Source organism: Bufo gargarizans, chromosome 3, assembly GCF_014858855.1.
Source record: "Bufo gargarizans isolate SCDJY-AF-19 chromosome 3, ASM1485885v1, whole genome shotgun sequence".
Classification (NCBI taxonomy): Eukaryota; Metazoa; Chordata; class Amphibia; order Anura; family Bufonidae; genus Bufo; species Bufo gargarizans.
Genome location: NC_058082.1, coordinates 402,431,720 through 402,456,504, shown reverse-complemented (window position 1 = coordinate 402,456,504; position 24,785 = coordinate 402,431,720). Strand labels below are relative to the sequence as shown.

The 24,785-nt window shown below is 46.8% G+C and overlaps 1 protein-coding gene across 1 annotated transcript; it reads left to right on the top strand.

The window, feature by feature from the left end:
* Positions 1-239: 239 nt before the first annotated feature.
* On the top strand, positions 240-22,768 carry ARL8A (ADP ribosylation factor like GTPase 8A). Its single transcript, XM_044285991.1, has 7 exons — positions 240-508; positions 6,507-6,587; positions 9,366-9,439; positions 11,675-11,768; positions 18,889-18,956; positions 20,666-20,736; positions 21,676-22,768. Exons 1-7 carry the CDS (start codon positions 386-388, stop codon positions 21,723-21,725), a joined length of 561 nt encoding a protein of 186 aa, XP_044141926.1. The 5' UTR covers positions 240-385; the 3' UTR covers positions 21,726-22,768.
* Positions 22,769-24,785: the final 2,017 nt, after the last annotated feature.

The following is a 24,785-nucleotide window of genomic DNA, read 5'->3' as shown; positions in this document are numbered from 1 at the left end:
ACAAAAGCCTCATGCCTCCAGCCTGGTCACTGGCAGGACACAGGGTCATCTCCGTGCCCCACTTTTCGGTTAGTGAACCTCCTTAGACAGGACCCATGAAGCGCCGTACACTAAGGGACATTGCATGGGAGTCTGCCCTCAGTGCCCATCTCGGAGGCACAGCTCTCCAGTCAGGACGGGGGGCGGAGCAGCGGCTCTCTCATCCCCCTTTTGTCTGTGAGGAGGGATGGGTACCGCTGCTCGCCCCACCCATACAGGATCAGCGCCCGAGCGCCGCACACACTCTGGGCATCGCAGCACCCAGCCGTCCTCTGCCCATCTGAACACGGGAGCCAGCTTGCCTCCGGCCGGGTCTGGATCCTGCCCTCCCAGCACGGGTACAATCATGTTGGCCCTATTTAACAAGCTGTTGGACTGGTTCAAGGCTCTATTCTGGAAGGAGGAGATGGAGCTCACCCTGGTGGGGCTGCAGTACTCGGGGAAGACCACCTTTGTCAACGTGATTGCGGTGAGAGCCGGGCACAGGGATGGCATAGTGATGGGTCCTGCTGCTGTGATGATGTACGGGTGACACCTAGAGAACGGGCCCGCTGCATCTGCAGCCATTTTGTTGTGTACCACACTGATGTGTGCTAGGCCATAGCTCCGGGGGCTGACTTCACCCCTGTGATGCATAGAGGGGATGTATAGGGTCTGCTCAGGGGCGGACACCCCTGTGATACATAGAGGGGATGTATAGGGTCTGCTCAGGGAGGGACACCCCTGTGATACATAGAGGGGATGTATAGGGTCTCCTCAGGGAGGGACACCCCTGTGATACATAGAGGGGATGTATAGGGTCTCCTCAGGGAGGGACACCCCTGTGATACATAGAGGGGGTGTATAGGGTCTCCTCAGGGAGGGACACCCCTGTGATACATAGAGGGGATGTATAGGTTCTGCTCAGGGAGGGACACCCCTGTGATACATAGAGGGGATGTATAGGGTCTCCTCAGGGAGGGACACCCCTGTGATACATAGAGGGGATGTATAGGGTCTCCTCAGGGAGGGACACCCCTGTGATACATAGAGGGGATGTATAGGGTCTCCTCAGGGAGGGACACCCCTGTGATGCATAGAGGGGATGTATAGGGCCTGCTCAGGGAGGGACACCCCTGTGATGCATAGAGGGGATGTATAGGGCCTGTACGTCCTCACACAGGGAGTGGAGGTGGATTATACACATATTATATATCAGGGCCCCTGAGAAATCACACCTGAAATGGGACACCTCATCTCTTTCCATAGGATTAGGGTCCGTTCACCCATCCCTAAGTATTTTGCTGTCCGCACATGGATGGCCCTATATGAGAGAAATGCCTATTCTTGTCGCCGTCAAGAATAGGACATCCTCTATCTTTTTTTAAATGAATGGGTCCGCACCCGTTTTGCAAAATTGCGGAACGGATGTGGACTGAGAAATACGGTGGTGTGAATGGACCCTAAATGACGGGCACTCCTGTCTCCAGAACAGGACCCTGAAGTGAAGCAAGTCGTGCATGTGCAGCCACCCTCCATTCACTGCTATGGACTTCCGAAAATAGCCAAGCGCTGGCTCTGCTTTCCTCAGAAGCCCCATAGTGGTGAATGGAAGGGTAGCTGTGCTTGTGTAGCTGGCTCTCCATTCATTGCTATAGGACCAGAAGACACCTCATATGTGTCCGATGGCCCTGTTCTGGAGATAGGAGCTGGTCCCAGAGGTGGGACCCACATCTCTCTGACATTGATGGCATAACCTATCGATGTGCTCAGTGAATGAGGCCTATATGTCCTAATAACACCAACATTGTGGGTCCATAGCGGCCACTGGAGGGCCACAAGAGGTCCCCATCACTGAAGAAAAAGGCAATCACCTGGCTTGACTCCATTATACTAAATGTTATGGAGCCAATGAGGTGACCTCTCTTTTACGACAAGAGGCACCAAAGAACCTGTCAGGTGATTTCTTCCGCCCAATCCGAGAGTAGAGTATGATAAAGGGAGAGAGGCTGAGCACTGTGATATGTAGGTTATATAATCTGTTCTGAGTAGTGGACAGAGGAAATCCTGGCAGGACTCTTAGGAGAGACAGAGTCTGGATCAGTCCGCCCACCCGGAATGAATGACAGCGCCCCTGTAGAGACAACGAGATTCCAGATCGGTCCGCCCACCCTGGATGAATGACTGAGCCTCCTGTAGAGACAGTGAGTCCAGATCTGTCCGCCCACCCTGGATGAATGACTGAGCCTCCTGTAGAGACCGTAAGTCCAGATCAGTCCGCCCACCCTGGATGAATGACTGAGCCTCCTGTAGAGACCGTGATTCCAGATCAGTCCGCCCACCCTGGATGAATGACTGAACCTCCTGTAGAGACCGTGAGTCCAGATCAGTCCGCCCACCCTGGATGAATGACAGCGCCCCTGTAGACACAGCGAGAGTCCAGATCAGTCCGCCCAACCTGGATGAATGACTGAGCCTCCTGTAGAGACCGTGAGTCCAGATGAGTCCCCCCACCCTGGATGAATGACAGCGCCCCCTGTTGAGACAGTGAGAGTCCAGATGAGTCCGCCCACCCTGGATGAATGACAGAGCCTCCTGTAGAGACAGTGAGAGTCCAGATGAGTCCGCCCACCCTGGATGAATGACTGAGCCTCCTGTAGAGACAGAGAGAGTCCAGATGAGTCCGCCCTCCCTGGATGAATGACAGCTCCTCCTGTAGAGACAGCGAGAGTCCAGATGAGTCCGCCCACCCTGGATGAATGACAGAGCCTCCTGTAGAGACAGTCAGAGTCCGGATCAGTCCGCCCACTGTGGATGAATGACAACGCCTCCTGTAGAGACAGTGAGAGTCCAGATGTGTCCACCCACCCTGGATGATTGACAGCGCCCCCTGTAGAGACAGCGAGAGTCCAGCTGTGTCCACCCACCCTGGATGATTGACAGCGCCCCCTGTAGAGAGTGAGAGTCCAGATGAGTCCGCCCACCCTGGATGATTGACAGCACCCCCTGTAGAGAGTGAGAGTCCAGATGTGTCCACCCACCCTGGATGATTGACAGCGCCCCCTGTATCAGTGGCTTATCTTCACCCTATGAGGACGGGGGAAGCAGGATTCTCACTTAGAGAGCTGCGTTCAGTGGGTGCTGTCACATCCACTGTTCTGTCTTAGAGGGGTTGTCCCAACGGCCCAAACATAAAGAGAACATAATGCTTTTAAAAATGTTCCCTCATTGTAGTACATCGGCACAAAGCTGTTCTTTTATAGGGTGACTATCGTGGCAGACATGGTCTTCTTGTGGTTATGAGGAGGAACATTTAACTCAACAACAAATCCCCTTCTTTTTCCCATATATATAATCCTCCTCCCCCTCTATTAAGGCTCATGCACACAAAGTATTTTTTGTCCGTTCCGTTTTTTACGGCCCATATGCTGAACCATTCTCTCCAATGGGGCCACAAAAAATGCAGAATGCACACAGCCGGAATTGGCGTTTTATTGACCGCAAAACATCCAGCGGTCGTGTGCATGAGCCCTAACTCTGGCTTCCTCATATTTTCTACCTTCTAAACCAAGTAAGTGGCTGACAGGTAAGAAAATGTCCCAGTCCCTTGCAATCACCTGCTTGGTGACATGACAACAGGAATGGCAGGAGTAGGCAGCACTAAATTGTGTGGTTGTGTTGGCGCGTCACGAAGTAGGAGGAAAGTACATAGCTTCCCGCACCACGTAACTGGGTTTTATGACTTGACAATTCCGTCCAGAATTTAAATTGCAAATATATTAGTGAGTCATATAATACGATAAATGGTCGGCAGTTTCTGGCCTTGTTCTATCCTCTCAGGATAAGTCCTGTTCCTAGGTTTCATAAGGCATATAGATGCTGTAGAGGAGGGTCCTCTGCTCCGGACCCCTCTTAGGCTTCTTTCACACTGGCGTGTGCGGCCCGTTGCTGTATTGCAGCCCGCAAAATGCGGACCGCAATACACGAGCACAGTCCGTGGGGCAGCCACAGCCGATCGCGGACCTATTCACTTGAAGGAGTCCGCGATCCGGCCATTCCGCAAAAAGATAGGACATGTTCTATCTTTTTGCGGAACGGAGGTACAGGACGAAACCCCACGGAAGCACTCCGTAGTGCTTCCGTAGGGTTCCGTACCGCACCACTCCGCATCTCCGGATTTGCGGACCCATTTAAGTGAATGGGTCCGCATCCGTGATGTGGAATGCCCACGGAACGGCACCCGTGTTTTGCGTGTGAAAGAGGCCTTAGCCAGAGCAGGCGGTCATTGGACATAGCAGCTCTTGCTCTGAGGGACGTGGTGTGACCTGGTATTATCTGGTCTCCCATTGACTTCATTGGCCCCCTTGTAGTACTACATTTCCCCAGCAGTGTACTTTCTGGGAAAAAAGTGGCATGCTGGCATCTTCTGCAGGGCCAGCATCTGGGTGCCAGGGATTTCAGTTTCAGTATGTTGACTCTAGTGTCCATACCTACAGAGGGAAAACCCATACTACCCCAAAAAGATTGTTCCCTGCTCAGCCAGCTTGTGGACAGTTTGGCTGTTGTTTTCTTGATGCAGCAGTTTTCCTAGGTTTTTACCCTGTTGTACATGTGCCCCAGTGGGTACATGGAAATTCTCCATGGGGTACTCAAACAGTCTTCATATTGTACAGGTATAGCTTTAGGGGTATCCTGACACAGCTCTGGGGGTACTGGTTCGCAATGAAGAGATTCAACCAACTTAAAGGGGTTGTTCAGGGCTTATATATTGATGACCTATTCTGAGGATAGGTCATCAATATCTGATCGGCGGGGGTCCCACACCCGTCACCCCCACCAATCAGCTGTTTGAAGAGGCAGCGTAGTATTCAAGTGAATGGTGTGAGAACACTGCGCCGCCAAGACTCGCTAAGACTTCCGAGACAACGAGCAGTGTAATGAAGAGAAAGTAGCGCTGATTGACGGAGGTCCCGGGCGTCAGACCCCCCACAATCAGATCCGTGTTTTGCGGATCTGCAGTTTGCAGACGTTTGAATGGACCCTAAATCAGATCGGTGGGGATCCAACTCCCAGCAGCCCCAGCTAATTAGCTGTTTTGCAGTAGCTCTGGTGCCATGCACAGCTCCATCCACCGTGTAGTGGCCGGGACTAGTTACTGCAGCTGTGCTCCCTTTCACTGGTAGTTCCAGCGCTGGAGCTACTGCAAGACATCTGATTGACAGGGGTGTCTGGAGGTGTTAGATGATGGATCGCTCTCTAATTGTAGCAGACAAAAACACACAAGTATTAAAGGGGTTATCCTGAAAAAGATATGGATTACTTATCCCCATCAGCGGGGGTCCAACAACCGGCACCCACAATGGTCTTCTCCATTCCCACAGAGGTTCACCTGTATTCAGGATCATGATTCCTGACAAGCAGAGAGGAGGAGGAGGCAGCTCTTTACCTCAGTGTTGTGAAGTAACTTGTCCTGCTGTGTGATTAGGACAGGTTTTGTGTGTACTGATAGGACGGCAGCCATTTTACTTCTCCTAATGATTGCTCCCTAGACAAAACTAGCCATTCTAAGTAATGAAAGGTATTTGTGAATATAATATTTAAGTATTTTCATTTGTTTAATTCCTGGAGAACCCCTTTAACATGTACTTCCTGAAACTAAGGCTCCTGGCAGAGGACATAGCATCTGTCACCCACCGGCAGCTGATGAGTGCTGTATATTCCCAGCAGACATCATTTGTGATCACATCTGTTGGAAGAGGTGGGGTTGCTTGGCTCCTTGTATTCTGCTTTCAAAGGGACAGTTGGATTAAACCTAAGGCAAAATTTATATTGATGACTTATCAGTAGGGTATATGGCACAAGCTTTCATAGAAGGGTTTCCAGGACTTAGATACTGATGATCTTTCCTTAGGCTAGGTCATCATTATCTCATCGGTGGTTCTTGGACACAGGCACCATGACCACTGTATAGTTTCCAGAGCAGGCAGCTGAAGGGGTGCGGGGTGTTAGAGTCCCACCGATCATATATTGAAGAGCTATCCTGAGAACAGGCCATCAACATCTAAGTATCAGAAAACGTCTTTAATGGGGTATTTCCATTTTGACATTTTTGCCCTATGAAGACATGACGCCTATAGAAGTGAATAGAGAGAGAGTTGCACATGTCTGCACCACATAGGTGGCTCCTGCACCACATAGGTGGCTCCTGCACTTATCCCCGTGGATATGCCAGACATTTTGAGATGGGAGTTCCTCTGCATTCTAGAAGTTGGTTCTCAGCAGTTGGGCCTCTGCCATTCATCAGTGTCTCTCCGTTAAATCTCAGTTTGCCTATTGAGCCATGAGCCATGCATTTTGAATGTTACCTCATCCTCGTCATGTCTTGGTGATGCTCATGTGCACACAGCCACTTCCCAGCAGGGCACAACCTTACCCCAAGTACCTGAATTGTAGGATTTAGGATGATTTCTGTCCTCTGTTTCTTCCAGTCAGGGCAGTTTAATGAAGACATGATTCCAACCGTTGGTTTTAATATGCGGAAAATCACCAAGGGAAATGTAACCATCAAGGTAAGGCCTATTACTCAACTCACCTTTGTCACTTTAGTGCTGAATTATCATTTTTAAGTTTCAAGAAATTGTCATTTTCGATTTGGTAAGATTTAAGAAAACCTTTATAAAAGAATCCTATTAAATATCATATCTAGGTTCTGAATCCTAGAGGTTCTCCACCTAAAAATATGCCCCCTGCTCCTAGTGCCATAATGTTGCTTTTGCTAGCACATCCACAATATTCAGTCCCCATAGCTCTGTGTGCTTTTATTGTGTCAAAAAAACGAGGTGACCCATGTCCTCAGCTCTATACCCAAAATCCAGGTGACAGGTTCCCTTTAATAAAGTCCTACCCCCGCATGGGTGTGCCTCCAATATAAAATAGACAAAAACTGAGACTGTCTGTTAAATCAGCAAATATGGAAGCAGTTATGTAACCTGTCCAATAATCTCTTGTATACAAGCATAAATCGGAAAAGTCCTGAATAATTTAAAATGAGATCGATTCTGTGGTTCAGGCCATGAGGAAAGCTGGTATCCAAAGGTCTTCTCACTGAAAATGGCCAGAGAATTTGTCTTGTACAGTGAGCGCTGTAATGGAAGAAAAAACAAAATGGCCAAATTGCCGTTTTTAGGTCGCTTTCACTTCGCTTCCTACATTTTTTTAATAAAAAGTGACCAAAATATCCTTACACAGCATCAAAATATGACGATGCAAAGCAAGATATATTTCCAGATTTTTATTTCTTTTTAAAGTATTAAAACAAAAACTATAGATTTGTCATCATTGTAATCGTTCTGACCCTCAGAATAAGGGTAATGTGTCATTTTTCTGCCACAGGGAACGCTGTAAAAACGGAAATTGTAAAACCATGACATAATTGTGAATTATTTTCCCCCCTATAAATATTTTATTTAAATGCTGCCATTAAAAGGAACAATTTGTCCCGTAAAACACAAGGCCTCGTACGGCTATGGATTTTGGAAGGCAATACGTAAAAAAATGAAAATGCAAGAGCAGAAAATCTGTAAAACGCATTTAGGGCTCATGCACATGGCCTATTGTGATCCACATACAGCGGGTCCACAGTACACGGGGCACCGGCCTTGTGCACCCCGCATCATGAATGCGGACCCATTCACTTGAATGGGTCCGCAAACCTGGAGATGCGGTGCGGAAGCACGGATCGGAACCCCACAGAAGCACTACGGAGTGCTTCCCTGGTGTTTATGGCCGTGCCTCCGTGCATGCACTACTTTTTTACGGTGCAGACAGTCGGATGCGGATCGCGAACCCCATTCAAGCACGTGGGTGCCCGTGCATTGCGGTCCGCAGCACAGGCACAGAGCCCTTACGTTCGTGGGCATGAGCCCTTAAGCAGATTCACACATAGCGTTTTGCAGAGCTTTTCTTAGTATAGTTAACAAGCACTTTTTTTTTTGTTCACAAATGTAAAGCATTTTGGGTTTATGAGGCTTTTTTAACCAGCGTGCTCTGGTATGGTCTATTTCCTGGTCTTTTTTTCCATAGACTTCGCTATAGCACTTCACAAATGGGAGAAAAAAAATGTTTGTTTTAAGTATTACAAAATAAAGATCACTACCGTGAAACCTTGTCCCATATACACACGATAGATAAACTTATCGGATCGGTGGGGGTCCAAATGACAGTAAGAACTTATCCTCTTCTCCCAGGATATGGGATAAGTACCTGATTGGTGGGGGTCTGAGAACAAGCATGAGGTCCCGGAGTGGATGGGTTGGTGGTCACACATGCACTGCCGCACGATTCAGCTGTTTGGGACCGCCAGAGATGGAGCCGCAGTGCACATGTGACCACCTCCCCAATCACCTGGGAACTCCGCCACCTCTAATGAGGGTCCCAGTGGTCAGACCCACACCATCTCTTTCCTGACACTCAACGTAATTGTACATCAGGTGCTGCCTGTGTTATACAGGTGACACCTGCCCACAGCGGGGTCACAGTGGTTAGACTAACGACCGTTGTGTGTTTTGCGGTCTGCAAATTGCGCATCCGCAAAACACGGGTGGCGTCTGTGTGCGTTCCGCAATTTGCGGAACGTCGCGGACAGCTATTAATATAACTGCCTATTCTTGTCCGTTATATTTTTTTGTGGACCGCGGAACGGAGCAACGGATGCGGAAAGCACACAGAGTGCAGTCCGCATCTTTTGCAGCTCCATTGAAGGAAACAACGGTCGTGTGCATGAGGCCTAAAAGTAACCAAACTATTCAAATGTCAAACTATTTACTCTGCTCAGTGACCGCTGGTGTGGGAAAATGAGCAAAAAGTATAAAAAAGTAGAATAAAACAAATACCGTTTGTTGGTCACCTTGCCCCCTGAAAAAAGTCATCAAAAAGTGTATGTAACCAAAAGTGGTACCAATACAATCTAAAGCTCTCCCCTAGATAAGGGTCCTCACATGTAGATGGGAATATAGAAAAAAACAACTTATGATTGTCAGAAAATAGCAGCACAAAGCAATTTTTCTCTAATGTCTTGTATTCGTTTAAAAGTAGCAAAGCATAAAAAATGATAGAACTCCCACTGAGCAGTGTTAGGGCAGCGTTGTGATAAATCGTGGTGGCAGTTAATAGTGGTACCCCCCCGATGGCGGATGTTGGGGGAAAAGAAGGATTGGGAGGGACACGCCCAATTCTTTTGTTCCCAGGAGAGAAGCCACTGCTAGAAGTGTTTGGCAGCCGCTTTCTCCGGTGTCACCAGTTTCAGAGATGACATTGTTCATGCACTTAACTCTTTATTTTCTGTTTAGCTCTGGGACATTGGAGGTCAACCACGTTTCCGAAGCATGTGGGAAAGATATTGCCGAGGTGTAAGTGCCATTGTGTAAGTATCGTAATGTTGGTAGGAGGTATCCTTATCTCACTGTAAGCAGTGGAAACGTGCAGAGAGAAGTTTCTTCCACTTCAGAAACCAGTATGCTGCGTCAGCCTCTAGGCGGTATGCTGCGGCAGCTTCTAGGCGGTATGCTGCGGCAGCCTCTAGGCGGTATGCTGCGGCAGCCTCTAGGCGGTATGCTTCGTCAGCCTCTAGGCGGTATGCTGCTGTAGCCTCAAGGCGGTATGCTGCGGCAGCCTCTAGGCGGTATGCTACGGCAGCCTCTAGGCGGTATGCTGCGGCAGCCTCTAGGCGGTAGGCTGCGGCAGCCTCTAGGCGGCAGGCTGCGGCAGACTCTAGGCGGCATGCTGCGGCAGCCTCTAGGCGGCATGCTGCGGCAGCCTCTAGGCGGTATGCTGTGGCAGCCTCTAGGCGGTATGCTGAGGCAGCCTCTAGGCGGTATGCTGAGGCAGCCTCTAGGCGGCATGCTGCGGCAGCCTCCAGGCGGCATGCTGCGGCAGCCTCTAGGCGGTATGCTGCGGCAGCCTCTAGGCGGTATGCTGAGGCAGCCTCTAGGCGGTATGCTGAGGCAGCCTCTAGGCGGTATGCTGCGGCAGCCTCTAGGCGGTATGCTGAGGCAGCCTCTAGGCGGTATGCTGAGGCAGCCTCTAGGCGGTATGCTGCGGCAGCCTCTAGGCGGTATGCTGCTGCAGTATGGAAAATCTGGGGACATTCACACTGTGCAGTCACTTTGTTTTTTTTACGACAATTTTGTGAGAAACACAATTTCTTTTCTAATACAGCAGCATAAACTGCTTTACTACGTGAGAATGAGTCCTAAAATCTAGCAGTTACATCACAATCGTTATGTGCGAAACTCTGCAGATCATCCCACGCAGCAGAAACGGAGAACTCTGTTTCTTTAGGGGATAAACCAATAAGATGAATATTTGGTAGGAAAGCTGTGTTATCAGCTCTTTACTATATGACTCAGATGTGATAATTATCAGGCCACAAAGCCGCGTACAGTCTGCACCAGATCCTTAGGGTATGGCCACTTTTAGCTGAGTTGCTGCGTAAAACTTCTGAATTAATTCTGCAAGCATTCGTAGTGGCGAATCCAAAGCAGATCATAACATTATGCTCGCCTCCCCTGTAGCAGCGCTTCTCTGGTCCTCTGCTGGTCTCTCTGCATCCGGCTTCTGGCAATCACGTGTCGCCACATCTGACAGTGCTGCAGCAGTCACATGCACCAACACGTCATCCCCAGAGGCTGGGTGTACAGAGAAGAGCGCTGCTACTGAAGCAGCAAAGGAGGCGAGTGTGTTTTTTAATTGTTATTCATTAGTTTTATTTTAACTTGGAATAAAGTTGTTTTTGCGCTGCGTTTGGACATGTGGATTTTGCTATGGACCTGTGGTTCATTTTCCGAAAAATCTGTTACAGTTTGGCTTTGCTGCAGATATTAACTGCCCCAGGGGACCCAGTGCTATATGTGAACCTACGTGGGGGAAAGAGGTAGGGGGCAGGAAGGACCTTGGAACTTTTTAGAAGATGCCACTTAAGACCACAGAAGTAGTCAGCTGTGATTTTATTACCGTATATAACGTTTTCAGTTCAAACCTATGGGAGCAGATATTGGGGATGGATGATGCTTCCCTCATAGTGGCAGGAATCTGGATATTGTATGCCAGTCCATTATTTTCACTGACATCAATGGTAGGACGAACAGAAAACCATTAAAGAAATCAATGGGAGCATTAAAGGAAAAGCTTCTCTGTCGTCCACAATGTTAATTGAGACTGGGGTCATCCCACAGACATCTTCATGGCCCTGTGATTGTAGCTTTGTTGCACTCAGAGCTGTAGGCCAGGGGTCAGCAACCTTCAGCACTCCAGCGCTGTGAAACTACAACTCCCAGCATGCACACTTGCTCGGCTGCTCTTGTAACTCCCATAGAAGTGAATAGAAAATTCTGGTTGCTGTATTTTTTAGAATAGCTGGGGTGTCGTAGGTTGCTGACCCCACCACTCACTTCATTATATCCTATGTATACTAGTCCTTTTGGTTGCGAGGACCACCCCTTAAAAGGCAATTTGATCTGCCATTTTGAGTAGTCATCTCAAACGTGTTTCAGTGTATTATGATGAAGTGGATGAACAGTGTGAGTATACCGCATAGTGCTAGTACATTATCAATCACAGTATTGGGAAAGAAGTGCTGATGTCTGGTATCTTTCCTTAGATACATGGTGGATGCTGCAGATCAAGACAAAATCGAGGCTTCAAAAAATGAGCTACATAATTTACTGGATAAGGCTCAGCTGCAAGGTATTCCGGTAAGTGTCCACGATGCCCTAACCCTGTTAGATCATGCGGGCATAGCTCTCTCCTACTGTAACTTCTGATGATGTCACGCCTGATTTGTACCATGGATGAGCTGATGATAAATAGGTCTTACCATTTCTAGACCACAGGGTAATTTTCAAGTTGCAGTGTTACGACTCCTCATTGCTATAAAATACATTCAGACAGCCATTCCGATTTCCATCTCTTAGTGTCTGGATACATCCGTTTTTTGTTTTTTTCTGGACCTATTCATTTGAATGAATGAGTCTCGAATAGAAAATGAATGAGTGGTTCATGGAGAGTCTCTCTGCCTGTACTGAAAAACTTAAGAGGGAAGCACTACTGTCAAAAATGTGTGCGTGTGAAAAATTTAGTATTTTTAGGTGGTTAATATACATATATATATATATATATATATATATATTACAGTTAATACTTAAATTTTATTTCTTTTAACTTCCTTTCTTTACTTTTCATCGTCGATCTTGGAGTAGTGAGCATGATGACTTAAATGGTCACTAACTTTTCCCACAACTTTCTATAAGTCAATAGTACAAACGACTTTAACAAAGAGGAAAACAGAGAAAAATGTCCCACTTCCTATACAGTACATCATTTTTCCTGGAAATTTCTGATGAAACCATCTCCAGAGGACCAGCTCACAGAAGTATCAGATTACACGTGTCAATAGAAGTCTAGGGAGAGGGGAGGGGGAGGAGTAAGCAGGAGCTGAGTGAGACGGGAGAGACAAAGAGACTGCACCAGCTAAGCCCAAGTACTTTAATAACATCAGTAGTATAATGGCAGATGTAAGTCATAGAGTGGACAGAAATAGATGAATAAAAAGTTTGTTGAAAGGTTAGGTATGATTTAGGTATTGCACCACACCTTCACTATTTGCATCATCCACATATGTTCTCCCAGCAGTGTGATAGGAGGACAACATGACCAGGAGAACAACTACCATGTTTTTCGGACTACAAGACTGACTTTTTTTCCCTAGAAGTGAGGGGAAAGTGGCCGTGAGTGTAATAATCCGAATGGTAATGTCCGCTTCCATTATCAGCACGCAGGAGGAGCAGTGAGGGAAGCACTCCGTTGGCTCTACTCACCCTCCCTGGTCGTCTTCTTGCCCCACTCTTCACTGGGTCCTGACTGCGTACAGCATCGGGACATGGTGCACGTAGGTGCGCACTATGACCTGACACTGTGCGACGTCAGGTCACAGTACAGCGCAGGCCAGAGGAAGACCAGGGAGCTGTGAGTGAGTGACAGCGCCGTCTGAGGCTGATGGGGGTCTGATCTGAGGCTGATGGGGGTCTGATCTAAGGCTGATGTGGGTCTAATCTGAGGCTGATCAAGCTTTGGGGTCTGATGAAGAATGGAGGTCTGATCTTAGGCTACTTTTACACTCGCGTTTTGGGCTGATCCGTAATGGATCTTCAAAAACGGATCAGTTACAAAAATACAACCACATGCATCCGTCAAGAACGGATCCGTTTGTATTATCTGTAACATAGCCAAGACGGATCCGTCCTGAACTCCATTGAAAGTCAATGGGGGACGGATCCGTTTTCTATAGTGCCAGATTGTGTCAGAGAAAATGGATCCATCCCCATTGACTTACATTGTGTGCCAGGACGGATCCGTTTGGCTCAGTTTTGTCAAGCAACAGCAAAACGCTGGAGGCAGCATTTTGGTGTCCGCCTCCAGAGCGGAATGGAGACGGAACGGAGGCAAACTGATGCATTCTGAGCGGATCCTTTTCCAATTAGAATGCATTAGGGCAAAGCTGATCCGTTTCAGACCGCTTGTGAGAGCCCATGACGGTGCTTCTCATAGCCTGGAAACGCCTCTGTTTATGTAAGGGCTCAGATTGCAGTAGTGCAGTGTAAAAGCCATGTGCAATAATCCCTGCACACATGCTATTTATTTTCTTGCTGTGGGAGATCAGGGGGCAATGTGTATAACTGCTATGTGATCCCTGGGAATCCTGTATAGTAAGTAGTGGAGAAACCTGAGCACGCACTAGTTATGCACAGTCTCAGGTACTTGTTATGGCTCCTTCCCCAGTAATCACTGTAATAAGCAGGTGAAGACTAGCTTTTAGTCTGGGGTTATAGAAGAAGCTTTTAGGATACACAATATAGATGACCTATCCTCGGAATAGGTCGTCAATATCAAGTTGGTGGGGATCCGACAACCCAGCACCCCCACTGATCATATGTTACCTGCAGCTGGAACTGCCATCGAGAAAGGCGCGGTAAGCACAGCTATGTTCATAGTGCGGAGGCCATAGGAGCTGAACTGCAGTACCCAGCATGACCACTACAGTGTGATTCAGGCTGCAGGTAACGGGTCGGACCCCCACTGATCTGATATTGATGAACTATGGGTACTTTCACACTAGCGTTATTCTTTTCCAGTATTGAAATCAGGTCAAGGGTCTCAATACCGGAAAAAAAACGCTTCCGTTTTGTCCCAATGCAATCTGAATGGAAAGCAATCCGTTCCCTATGCATTAGGATGTCTTCCGTTCCGTCCCTTGTACGGTATTTGACCGTAAAAAATACTGCAGCTTGCTGAGGTATTTTTCCAACCAAAATTCCGGAACACTTTCCGGATCCAGCATTAATTTCCATTGAAATGTATTAATGCCTGATCCGGTACCAAGTGTTCCAGAAATTGCTGCATCGCCGGATTCGGTTTTCTGGTCTGTGCTTACACAGTTCTTTTAAATACCGGATCCGTTATTCCGGATGATACCGGAGAAACAGATCTGGTATTTCAATGAATAAGTCTACCGTATCCGGAAAAAAAGATATCCGTTTGCATACGGATTTCGGTATCCGGCAGGCAGTTCCTGTACGAAGTACTACCACCACAGTCCGGCCCCCACTGCTTCCTGGCCCAGTGATGACATCTCTGACACAGGGTCCATCTGCTCAGCTCCTCCTGCTCTATAACCTGCTGCCTGTTGCATACGTTACATTTTCATAGTGACAGATTCCCTTTAATAGTAAAGTTTGCTGTGTATAATGGGCCAAAAATATTAAGAAGGGCTGCCTCCTAATAATGACATTTCTGGTTGTAATGGTGTGCCCTCTCATGCCACTGTTTTTGTAAAAGTGGTGAAAGTTGCACCAAAATTCTTCTACATTTCTGGCATAAAAGATAGGGGGACATGGGACTTATCGATTGACATTTATTCTTTTTTTATGTTGTCCACAAGGAGGTTTACATAATGTTATTTTCCTTATTCAGGTTGTTGTGAACACTGCAGTATCATATGTGTGCGTGTTATTATTTTTTTTTTTTACAAAATAAAACCACTTTTTATGAAAAAATTATTATTATTTTTTTTTCCGTAAAAATTCATGATTAATCCCACTCGAGGACATCACTTTTATAATGCACAGTTGTACCTTGTACCCCAGTGCATTACAGTCTGTCACTGTAAGGGCAGTCTAATCCGAGCCTATTCAGTGCAGGAAATATGATTGGTGTGACCGCAGTATTTCCCATACTGAACGCTGCTCCTGTGACACGGACTTACGACATTACAGTGATTTATAATCCTGTGTCTTCCTGCCGTACTGAATTGTACTTGCATAAGGCCGAATGCACACGGCCGTGAGCGGTCCGTGGAACCGCGGCCTGGATTCCTGCTGAGAGCAGGAGCGCACGGCGTCATTGGTTGCTATGACGCCGTGCGCTCCCTGCTGCCGCCACAGTACAGTAATCCACTGGACTAGATCATACCAGTGCATTACTGTATTGCGGCGGCAGCAGGGAGCGCACAGCGTCATAGCAACCAATGACGCCGTGCGCTCCTGCTCTGAGCAGGAATCCAGGCCGCGGTTCCATGGACCGCTCACGGCCGTGAAAAACGGCCGTGTGCATTCGGCCTAATGCTGTCACTGCTCGTGTGAAGTTGCCTCTGGCACAGTCTAATAGGCATGTAGTCATTGCAGGTCTGGGGTATTTGTGAGGTCTGAACATTGCACAAACACCCTTTGCAAATCGCAAAATTGCTTGTACAGGAGTGTGTAAACTGTACAAGCAATTGTGCGATTTGTGAGCAGTGTTATGACAATATTTCTTTATGGCTTAATTTTTGCACACAGTATGTCATCATTCACACAACCATATACATTTTGCAGTCTGCAAACTGTGGATCCGCAAAATGTGAACACTGGCCGCGTGCGTCCTGCACTTTTAGTAGGCCCCATGATCAAAATTTCTCTTGGAAAAAATGTTTATCAGACGCAAACCAAAAATACGGCCGTATATGGAACCATTCATTTTAATGGGTCTGCAAAAAAAACCAGAATGTACTGTATGCATTCCATTTTTGTTTTTCCGTTTAAAGATAGAACATGTCCTATTATTGCTCGCAAATCACATTCCGTGGCTCCATTCAAGTCAATGGGGCTGTAAAAAAAACGGAACGGATACGGAATGCATTCGTATGTCCTCCGTATCCGTTCCTTTTTATGTCCAGCCCAATTTTTCTATGTAATTACTGTATATGCCATGCTTCTGTTTCCAATCCACAAAAAACCAAATGGCAGAACAGAAACACTACTGAAACAGAAAAACGGATCTGTTTAAAACAGACTGCAAAACACTTCACATGAGATTTCCGTGCGGGTGCAATGCGGGAGGTAAACACACTGCACCCGCACTGAATCTGGACCCATTCATTTCTATGGGGCTGTTCACATGAGCTGTGATTTTCACACATCACTTATGCGTTGCGTGAAAATCGCAGCATGTTCTATATTGTGCATTTATCACGCAACGCAGGCCCCATAGAAGTGAATGGGGCTGAGTGAAAATCGCAAGCATCCGCAAGCAAGTGCGGATGCGGTGCGATTTTCAAGCATGGTTGCTAGGTGACAGTCTATTCACTGTATTATTTTCCCTTATTATATGGTTATAAGGGAAAATAATAGCATTCTGAATACAGATGAACTACCGGCTAAAGGACCTGTTGTGACGTCAGATCACATGCTCCAATCACATGGTCCATCACCGTGGTGATGGACCATGTGATTGGAGCATGTGATCTGACATCACCACAGGTCCTAGCCGGTAGTTCATCATTAAAGAAGTAAAGAAGAGACCGGTAACTATGCGATCAAGAGGAGAAGGTGAGTTAATTTTTTTTATTTTTTTAACCCTCAATTGACCACCTACTATGCATTCTGTATTCAGAATGCTATTATTTTCTCTTATAACCATGTTATAAGGGAAATTAATACAATGTACACTACAACTAACCCAAACCTCCGGGTCTGGGTACCACAGTCGGTTTTTTATCACGCGCGTGCAAAACGCATTGCACCCGCGCGATTAAAACTGAACATCGGAACGCAATCGCAGTCAAAATTTACTGCGATTGCGTACCTAATACACCGGGACGCATCCGGACCTGATCCGGACACGCCCGTGTGAACCCAGCCTTAGGGCTCATGCACACAGAAATGTTTTTTTTTTTTTTTTTTTTGCGGATTGTATGCTGAACCATTCATTTCAATGGGTCCACAAAAAAAATGGAAGTTACTCCGTGTGCATTCTGTATATCCGTACATCCGCTCCGCAAAAAAAATAGAACTTGTCCTATTATTGTCCACATTACGGACAAGGATAGTACTGTTTTATTAGGGGCCAGCTGTTCCGTTTCGCAAAACACAGAATGCACACGGACATCAGCCATATTTTTTGCGGCCCAAAAGATACATACGGTCGTGTGCATGAGCCCTTAGAAGTGCAGTCGTCTTTTCTGCTGGGTCTAGGAGCTTGACATGTTGCACAGGTTGACCTGGGAGGAAATATGGCTGCGTGACATGTTTTTCTGCATCTTTCACAGTTTACCCCTCTCTCGTTTACGTTCCACGTTGAGTGCTTCTCTTTCATTTTTAAGCCACCTTTGCCCATTTTCTCCAAGTGCACAGAGATGCCACAATCAGTGCCAAGTGTCCTAGGTGATCACAGCATATGAGCAGTGTTGTGGAATCCATTTTACTTTTCCCCCATTAGAATCCTAAGGAAATCCTTAGCTGCTCACTCCAAGACGGTGAAGAAACCCCAGGAGTCCAAGTCTTCAGCCCAACTCTGTTTAGCCATTACACAAGGAAATCTGGAGGATAAAAAATATAGTTTGACCCCATCTTTGTCAAGTTATGTATGTCACCCAGCTTTTCCAGAAAGTGCATGTTAAACCTGAATGTAGTACATTGAACTACAACAACGAGTCTACCTAGTTAGAGCTCATGCACACCGTTGTTGTTTTGCAGATGCGCAAAACGCAGATATCAGCCGTGTGCATTCCACATTTTGTGGAACGGAACGGCTGCCCCCTAATAGACCAGTCCTATTCTTGCCATAATGCGGACAATAATAGGACATGTTCTATTATTTGCGGAGCAGAAATGTGGACACGGAATGCATAGAGTCATTTCCTTTTTTTTTTGCGGGCCCCATTGAAGTGAATGGTTCCACTTATGGGCCGCAAAAAAAATAAACGGAACGGGCATGGACAAAAAATACATTTGTGTGCATGAGAAATATGTCCTCTATAAATAGGCATATTGGTCTATGGGAGCTCTAATTTGTTTTCACCCAGCTTTCCCAGATACTTGATATAGGGGGTCTATAAACCCACATTTACCACATGTAATCCAGTAGGACTTATATATAAAGTTCAAACGTCTTTTGCTCCAATGCCATCACTGTGATCCTGCCTGCAACAGAAGCCATGATGTCTTGGCTGCACAAGACTTCACATGATCACTTACTATGGCACGAGACCTCTGAGGCCATTTATTGGCTGCAGTGGTCATGTGCGGTATATGGGCACGTCACTGCTGCAGTCATGTAATAAAAGCTCGGCCGGGAGGACCGGAGTGGCGGTGTATAACTTTCTTTATTATTTTACCATGTTGCCTGCCATTCAGCGAGTTTTTAGTCCGTTTTAAAGATTTTCAGCATTTTTTTCATGAGCAGTGTCGTGTATGTCTGTGGATAACTGGCTAAGATTGGTGGAGCAAGCTCTTCAGTCACAATTGTGTCAATTTTGAGCCAGTGTTTGTATTTCTGTTTCAGGTCCTTGTCCTTGGCAATAAGAGAGACATTGCTGGTGCCCTTGACGAGAAAGAATTAATTGAGAGGATGTGAGTATATGGCGCTATTATTTATTAGAAGACAATGATTATTGTACGAAAATTCAGTAGATTCATCTTTTTTTTCCCCATCAAGCACTGTGTCTTGCTCTTGCACGCAATGCTTGACATAAGCTGCAATTTTACCGCCACCATTTCCTGGATCCGTGTGGACTGTGATGCCACAAGATGATACCTTCTGCTTATTATCAGGGGTGATTGGACTGTTTATTCACGAACCCTATCTAAACTGTAGAAAGCTTACATTTAGACAGGTAGTCTAAAGATGCTCCAGGATTATCACAGTGACTCATGGCCAGACTAACTTTATACCACCGGTTGGTTGGCTTACTTTTGGCACAGAATTCCACATCTCAGACCACACCCCTTCTTGCTAAGCCACACCCCTTTAGTTAGATAGGTGAAGTGGATTTTTGTAAAACTAGATCTAGGTGCAATGACATGGGTAAATGTGGGCCACTGAGCAGACTGCCATAACAGCGTGCATTATCATTGCATATGGTATGTTTCCCATAAAATACTCATAGGGATTTCAAATACTTAAAGGGATTCTGTCACCTCCCCTAAGCCAAAAAACGATTTTAAAGCAGCCATGAAGCACAGCTTACCTGGATTAGGCTGTGCTCTTTTATCTTGAAATCCGTCCAGCAGTTACTCCAAAAAACGACTTTGATTGATATGTAAATGTGTCCTGAAGGTGCCCAGAGGGGCGTTTTGTTCCTCTTAGAGAGCCCAGTACCGCCCCTCTTACAGTGCCCAGCCCGCCTTCCTTGCACTGTCTAACCGCCCCCAGCCTGCCACAGCCTCCCCTCCCTCTCCTCCCCCTCCCTCACGCCGAACGAACTCTCGCACAGGCGCAGTACCCACTGAGGGCTGCGCCTGTGCGATCAGCAGGAGACTGAGGGCAGGAGCTTCATCCTCGTCACTGGGCATGCGCCGAGTCCCTGCTGACTGAGGGAAGAGCGAGCATCGGACGTCACTGGGCTCGGCGCATGCCCAGTGACGAGGATGAAGCTCCTGCCCTCAGTCTCCTGCTGATCGCACAGGCGCAGCCCTCAGTGGGTACTGCGCCTGTGCGAGAGTTCGTTCGGCGTGAGGGAGGGGGAGGAGAGGGAGGAGAGGCTGTGGCAGGCTGGGGGCGGTTAGACAGTGCAAGGAAGGCGGGCTGGGCACTGTAAGAGGGGCGGTACTGGGCTCTCTAAGAAGAACAAAACGCCCCTCTGGGCACCTTCAGGACACATTTGCATATCAATAAAAGTCGTTTTTTGCAGTAACTGCTGGACGGATTACAAGATAAAAGAGCACAGCCTAATCCAGGTAAGCTGTGCTTCATGGCTGCTTTAAAATCGTTTTTTGGCTTAGGGGAGGTGACAGAATCCCTTTAAAGGAACTACTGCAAAACGGCTGATCAGCGTGGTCTTGCGCCCCAGCCAATCAGATATTGGTGGTCTATCTTCAGGATAAGCAATCAGTGGTACAATGCTAGAATACCCCTTTACTAGTAAATGAAATCTTGCTTGGTATCATCCATATCTCTCATTCTATTGCTTTTCTCTATTCCCCTTCACCTCCTCTCTCCTGCTTTGGCTAAACTTGAAGAACGAACATGCTCAGCCATATTAATAATGTAGCGAGACAGAAAAAGCACTATGTTACAGGCCGAGGTCTGTTATATTCATTCAGTTTTCTTTCTTATTTAGGAACCTGTCTGCCATCCAGGATCGGGAGATCTGCTGCTACTCCATTTCCTGCAAAGAAAAGGACAACATTGGTAGGTAACAAAAAGAAAACCGTCTGAGAGTGCATGTTTGAAATTAACATGCACTCTCAGCCGTAGGTCTGTCTGCTAACCTTCTCCACATGCACTCTCAGCCGTAGGTCTGTCTGCTAACCTTCTCCACATGCACTCTCAGCCGTAGGTCTGTCTGCTAACCTTCTCCACATGCACTCTCAGCCGTAGGTCTGTCTGCTAACCTTCTCCACATGCACTCTTAGCCGTAGGTCTGTCTGCTAACCTTCTCCACATGCACTCTCAGCCGTAGGTCTGTCTGCTAACCTTCTCCACATGCACTCTCAGCCGTAGGTCTGTCTGCTAACCTTCTCCACATGCACTCTCAGCCGTAGGTCTGTCTGCTAACCTTCTCCACATGCACTCTCAGCCGTAGGTCTGTCTGCTAACCTTCTCCACATGCACTCTCAGCCGTAGGTCTGTCTGCTAACCTTCTCCACATGCACTCTTAGCCGTAGGTCTGTCTGCTAACCTTCTCCACATGCACTCTCAGCCGTAGGTCTGTCTGCTAACCTTCTCCACATGCACTCTCAGCCGTAGGTCTGTCTGCTAACCTTCTCCACATGCACTCTCAGCCGTAGGTCTGTCTGCTAACCTTCTCCACATGCACTCTCAGCCGTAGGTCTGTCTGCTAACCTTCTCCACATGCACTCTCAGCCGTAGGTCTGTCTGCTAACCTTCTCCACATGCACTCTTAGCCGTAGGTCTGTCTGCTAACCTTCTCCACATGCACTCTTAGCCGTAGGTCTGTCTGCTAACCTTCTCCACATGCACTCTCAGCCGTAGGTCTGTCTGCTAACCTTCTCCACATGCACTCTCAGCCGTAGGTCTGTCTGCTAACCTTCTCCACATGCAGGTCTGTTGTGTATTGGACAACCCTGTTTGTGTGGTAATGTTTTTCCTGCACCTTTCTTCTTTCAGACATCACTCTACAGTGGCTTATCCAGCACTCTAAGTCCCGGAGGAGCTGAAAACGCCAAATCCCTGACTACCACTTTTAAATATCCTGGAGAATGTGTTCCTTCTAGGACTTACAAATACAGAGAAAATGTAAAAGAAGTCCAAGTCCTTGGAATTCCCTTTCTCCTCCTTATCTCTTTGGGTATTCCTTCTTCTCATCTCTCTTTTAATGGTATTTTTACACTGTCCTCATCCATTGTAAGATATTTTCCACCTCCTATCTCATTCTGCCATCTCTGTGATCCCCCTTTCTTGTTGTTGGAGTGTGTGTATATATCTATACCCATGTACATGTATATAATTTGATTTAATTTTGTTTTTATTTAAAGGTAAGGACTTACAGTAGTTATCTGCTGGTTAACTGATAACGTATCGACATTAATTTATATAGACCACCTTGTCAATATATATATATATATGTATGTATGAAATATCATATAATTGTACGCAAAAGTAAGGTACACAGATTGGTATGTCTACAGTAATGTCTTGGTTCACCACAGAAATGTAACCACGTTAAAAAAAACTTGAAAAAATAACAGAACGGGCCATTTTCTAGACTATTTATATATGACAAAATGTACCGGCATAGGCCTGTGTTCTCCTTGACCCGGTATAGTCACCTGAAGACTCATCAGCTATCTTAAGGAACAAAACAAAAGGTGGATAAAACCTTTTTTAAGTCTTTTTTTGTCCGTGTGAACTTATTTTCTAAGAAGACTTAGTATTAGATTTCAAAAGGTTTTGGATGATTTTAGTCAAGGGGCTCAGCGCCTGTTCTGAGAAAATGCATCTTTAATGAAGTACTCTCATGTAGAAATACAGAAAAGCTGCATTCTTCATGTAGGAGTGTTTAAAGTGCTGCTCATGTCTAAGACCACAGCAAATGTTTGTTAATAATGGATATTCAGAACTATTTGCCATATCCTAGTCAGTGCCGCCGCTGGCGCTGTGTACACAGTCTACTAATTACAAAGACTTTTTGTTTCTTGAAGTCTCTTTCTTGTGTATATTTTATTTTTTGCCGTCTAATAAATTAATAACTTTGTCAACATTGAAACCCCTCTGGAGTTATTGTATTATTGTATTCAGAATTTTAAGTGGATCTGTCACCTCTGGATATGCTGCCCTGGCATATTACTGGGACAGCTCCAATATCCTATTACCCCAAACAACACAAAAAATACAGTTTTGAGTCTGTGTTATTCATGAAGTGAGTAGAGTTGCACCGGGTATCGAACTTTCAATACCCAATCAATACTTTCACACCCGTAGCGATACGATACCAGGATTTTCTATTTTCCGATACTAAACTGCGCTACTGCCCCCACCCCACTATTATTATAATTGGTGGCGCAGCGGTCTGATCCCTATATCCCACCCCAGTGTTATATCCATTGGTGGTGTAGTGACCACAGTGTCCCCTCCACCTCAGTATTTTCAAATGGTGGCAGTGACAGCTTCCGATCTGAGCCCCGGGGCTCTGATCAGTTAACATGGCAGCCAGGACGCTACTGAAGCCATCCATGGCTGCCATGGTAAGCTCCCTGCTGTCCGCATCTTTTGCAGACAGCAGGATCAGGGCTCCAGATGGCGACCAAAATGGTCGCCAATGCGACTTAGAACTGCTAAATGGCGACAAGACTTTGTAGTCTTGTCGCCATTTGCGCCTAGACCCTCCGCTCGCTGCTCTGCCTCTAAGAAAAAAAAGGCTTTCATCCAGCAGACAGACACACGTTGCAGACGTCTGCTGGGTGAAGCTCCGCCCCTCAGATTACCCGACATAGAGGGTGGGCGTGGCTTGTGCTCCCGCTTCCAGCAGTCCGGCAAGTTTTGAAGTTGAGTCTGTGCTGTGGCGCTGAGCTGCTGGAGACACTTCAACTAGGGCCGCACAGTCCACGGCTGATAACACGAGGCGAGTCACCCGTATGCACATTTATTAGTGTGTTTTATAGGACTGGGTCCTTATGGGGTCACAAGGAGAAGGCAGAGATACCTAAGAACAAGTATAAGCACCGGCTGTGCTGCTTTAACACTCGCTGTCCTGGTCTGCATAGCACTGCCGGGGTTGCATAGCATTATATAGATTTAGGATGCTATGTAACCCTTAGAGGTCTGGAATGTACTGGATAACACTGACCTAATGCGGTCAGTGTTATCCAATACATTCCAGAACTGTAAGGGTTACAAAGCATCCTAAATCTATATAATGCTATGCAACCCCGGCAGTACAGAGCTCCTGCAGACGGACTCCGGTGTGAAACCAGCGCAATCCTATCAATGCACAGACTAGTAACCATTTCTGATCATAAATCATATAATCTATTCCCCTTATTTCACAAGACCAGTATTCACTTCCACATAGGGAATAGCAATCGGATGTCAACCTTCCCATCAGTCCGTGTTACTGCCGGCAGAATGATGAAACGGTGGGACTCCCCCGGCCTAGGGGTTCGCTCAGCAGTCCCAAGGCACACAGATTGACAAGGAGAGATTCCCGCCTATACTGCGCACGTTCTAGAAAAGGACACGGGGGGTGATGGGCAGAGAGCCCTTAACTGCTCCTTTCTGTGCCAAAGGAGGGAAAATGGCACTGAAGCAGCCTATAAGGGGTTAAGCACAGGCTAGTTCAGCTGCCAGAGGAGGTCCCCTAGCTTTCCTACATCTCTCCTTGCTGGCAGTGAATGGAAACCTTTAAGGTTGACATTCACAGACTGAATGTCCATGTCCAGCCACAGTTACACAGTGAGCACTAGAATATGGGCAATCTTTCCTCAAGAAACAACAGCAAACAAGAGGTTTTCATTCACTGACCGGCAAGCAGAGGGGTTGAGAATAAAGAGTAAAGCTCGTGAAGTATTATATTTTTATCTGTTATATTTTTTCTTAATGTAAAAAAAAAAAAAAAGCTGCCCCCCCCCCCCCCCACTGTCATACTGGTCCCGTCAACACGTGATGCCCGCTGATGTGGTCACTGGTTGCAGTGGCGACTCTCAAGTGATTGTCTTTTAAGGAGTGCAGTGGGGATAGTTTATTTGAACCCATTCTGTGTCACATATAGAAAAATACTG

What these genes read in the sequence shown, in the direction of transcription:
- ARL8A (XM_044285991.1), top strand. Translation starts at nt 386, where the DNA reads ATGTTGGCCCTATTTAACAAGCTGTTGGACTGGTTCAAGGCTCTATTC. An exon ending in CCTTTGTCAACGTGATTGCG is followed by an intron (nt 509 to 6,506) that starts GTGAGAGCCGGG and finishes TGTTTCTTCCAG; the next exon opens with TCAGGGCAGTTTAATGAAGA. An exon ending in CTCAGCTGCAAGGTATTCCG is followed by an intron (nt 11,769 to 18,888) that starts GTAAGTGTCCAC and finishes TTTCTGTTTCAG; the next exon opens with GTCCTTGTCCTTGGCAATAA.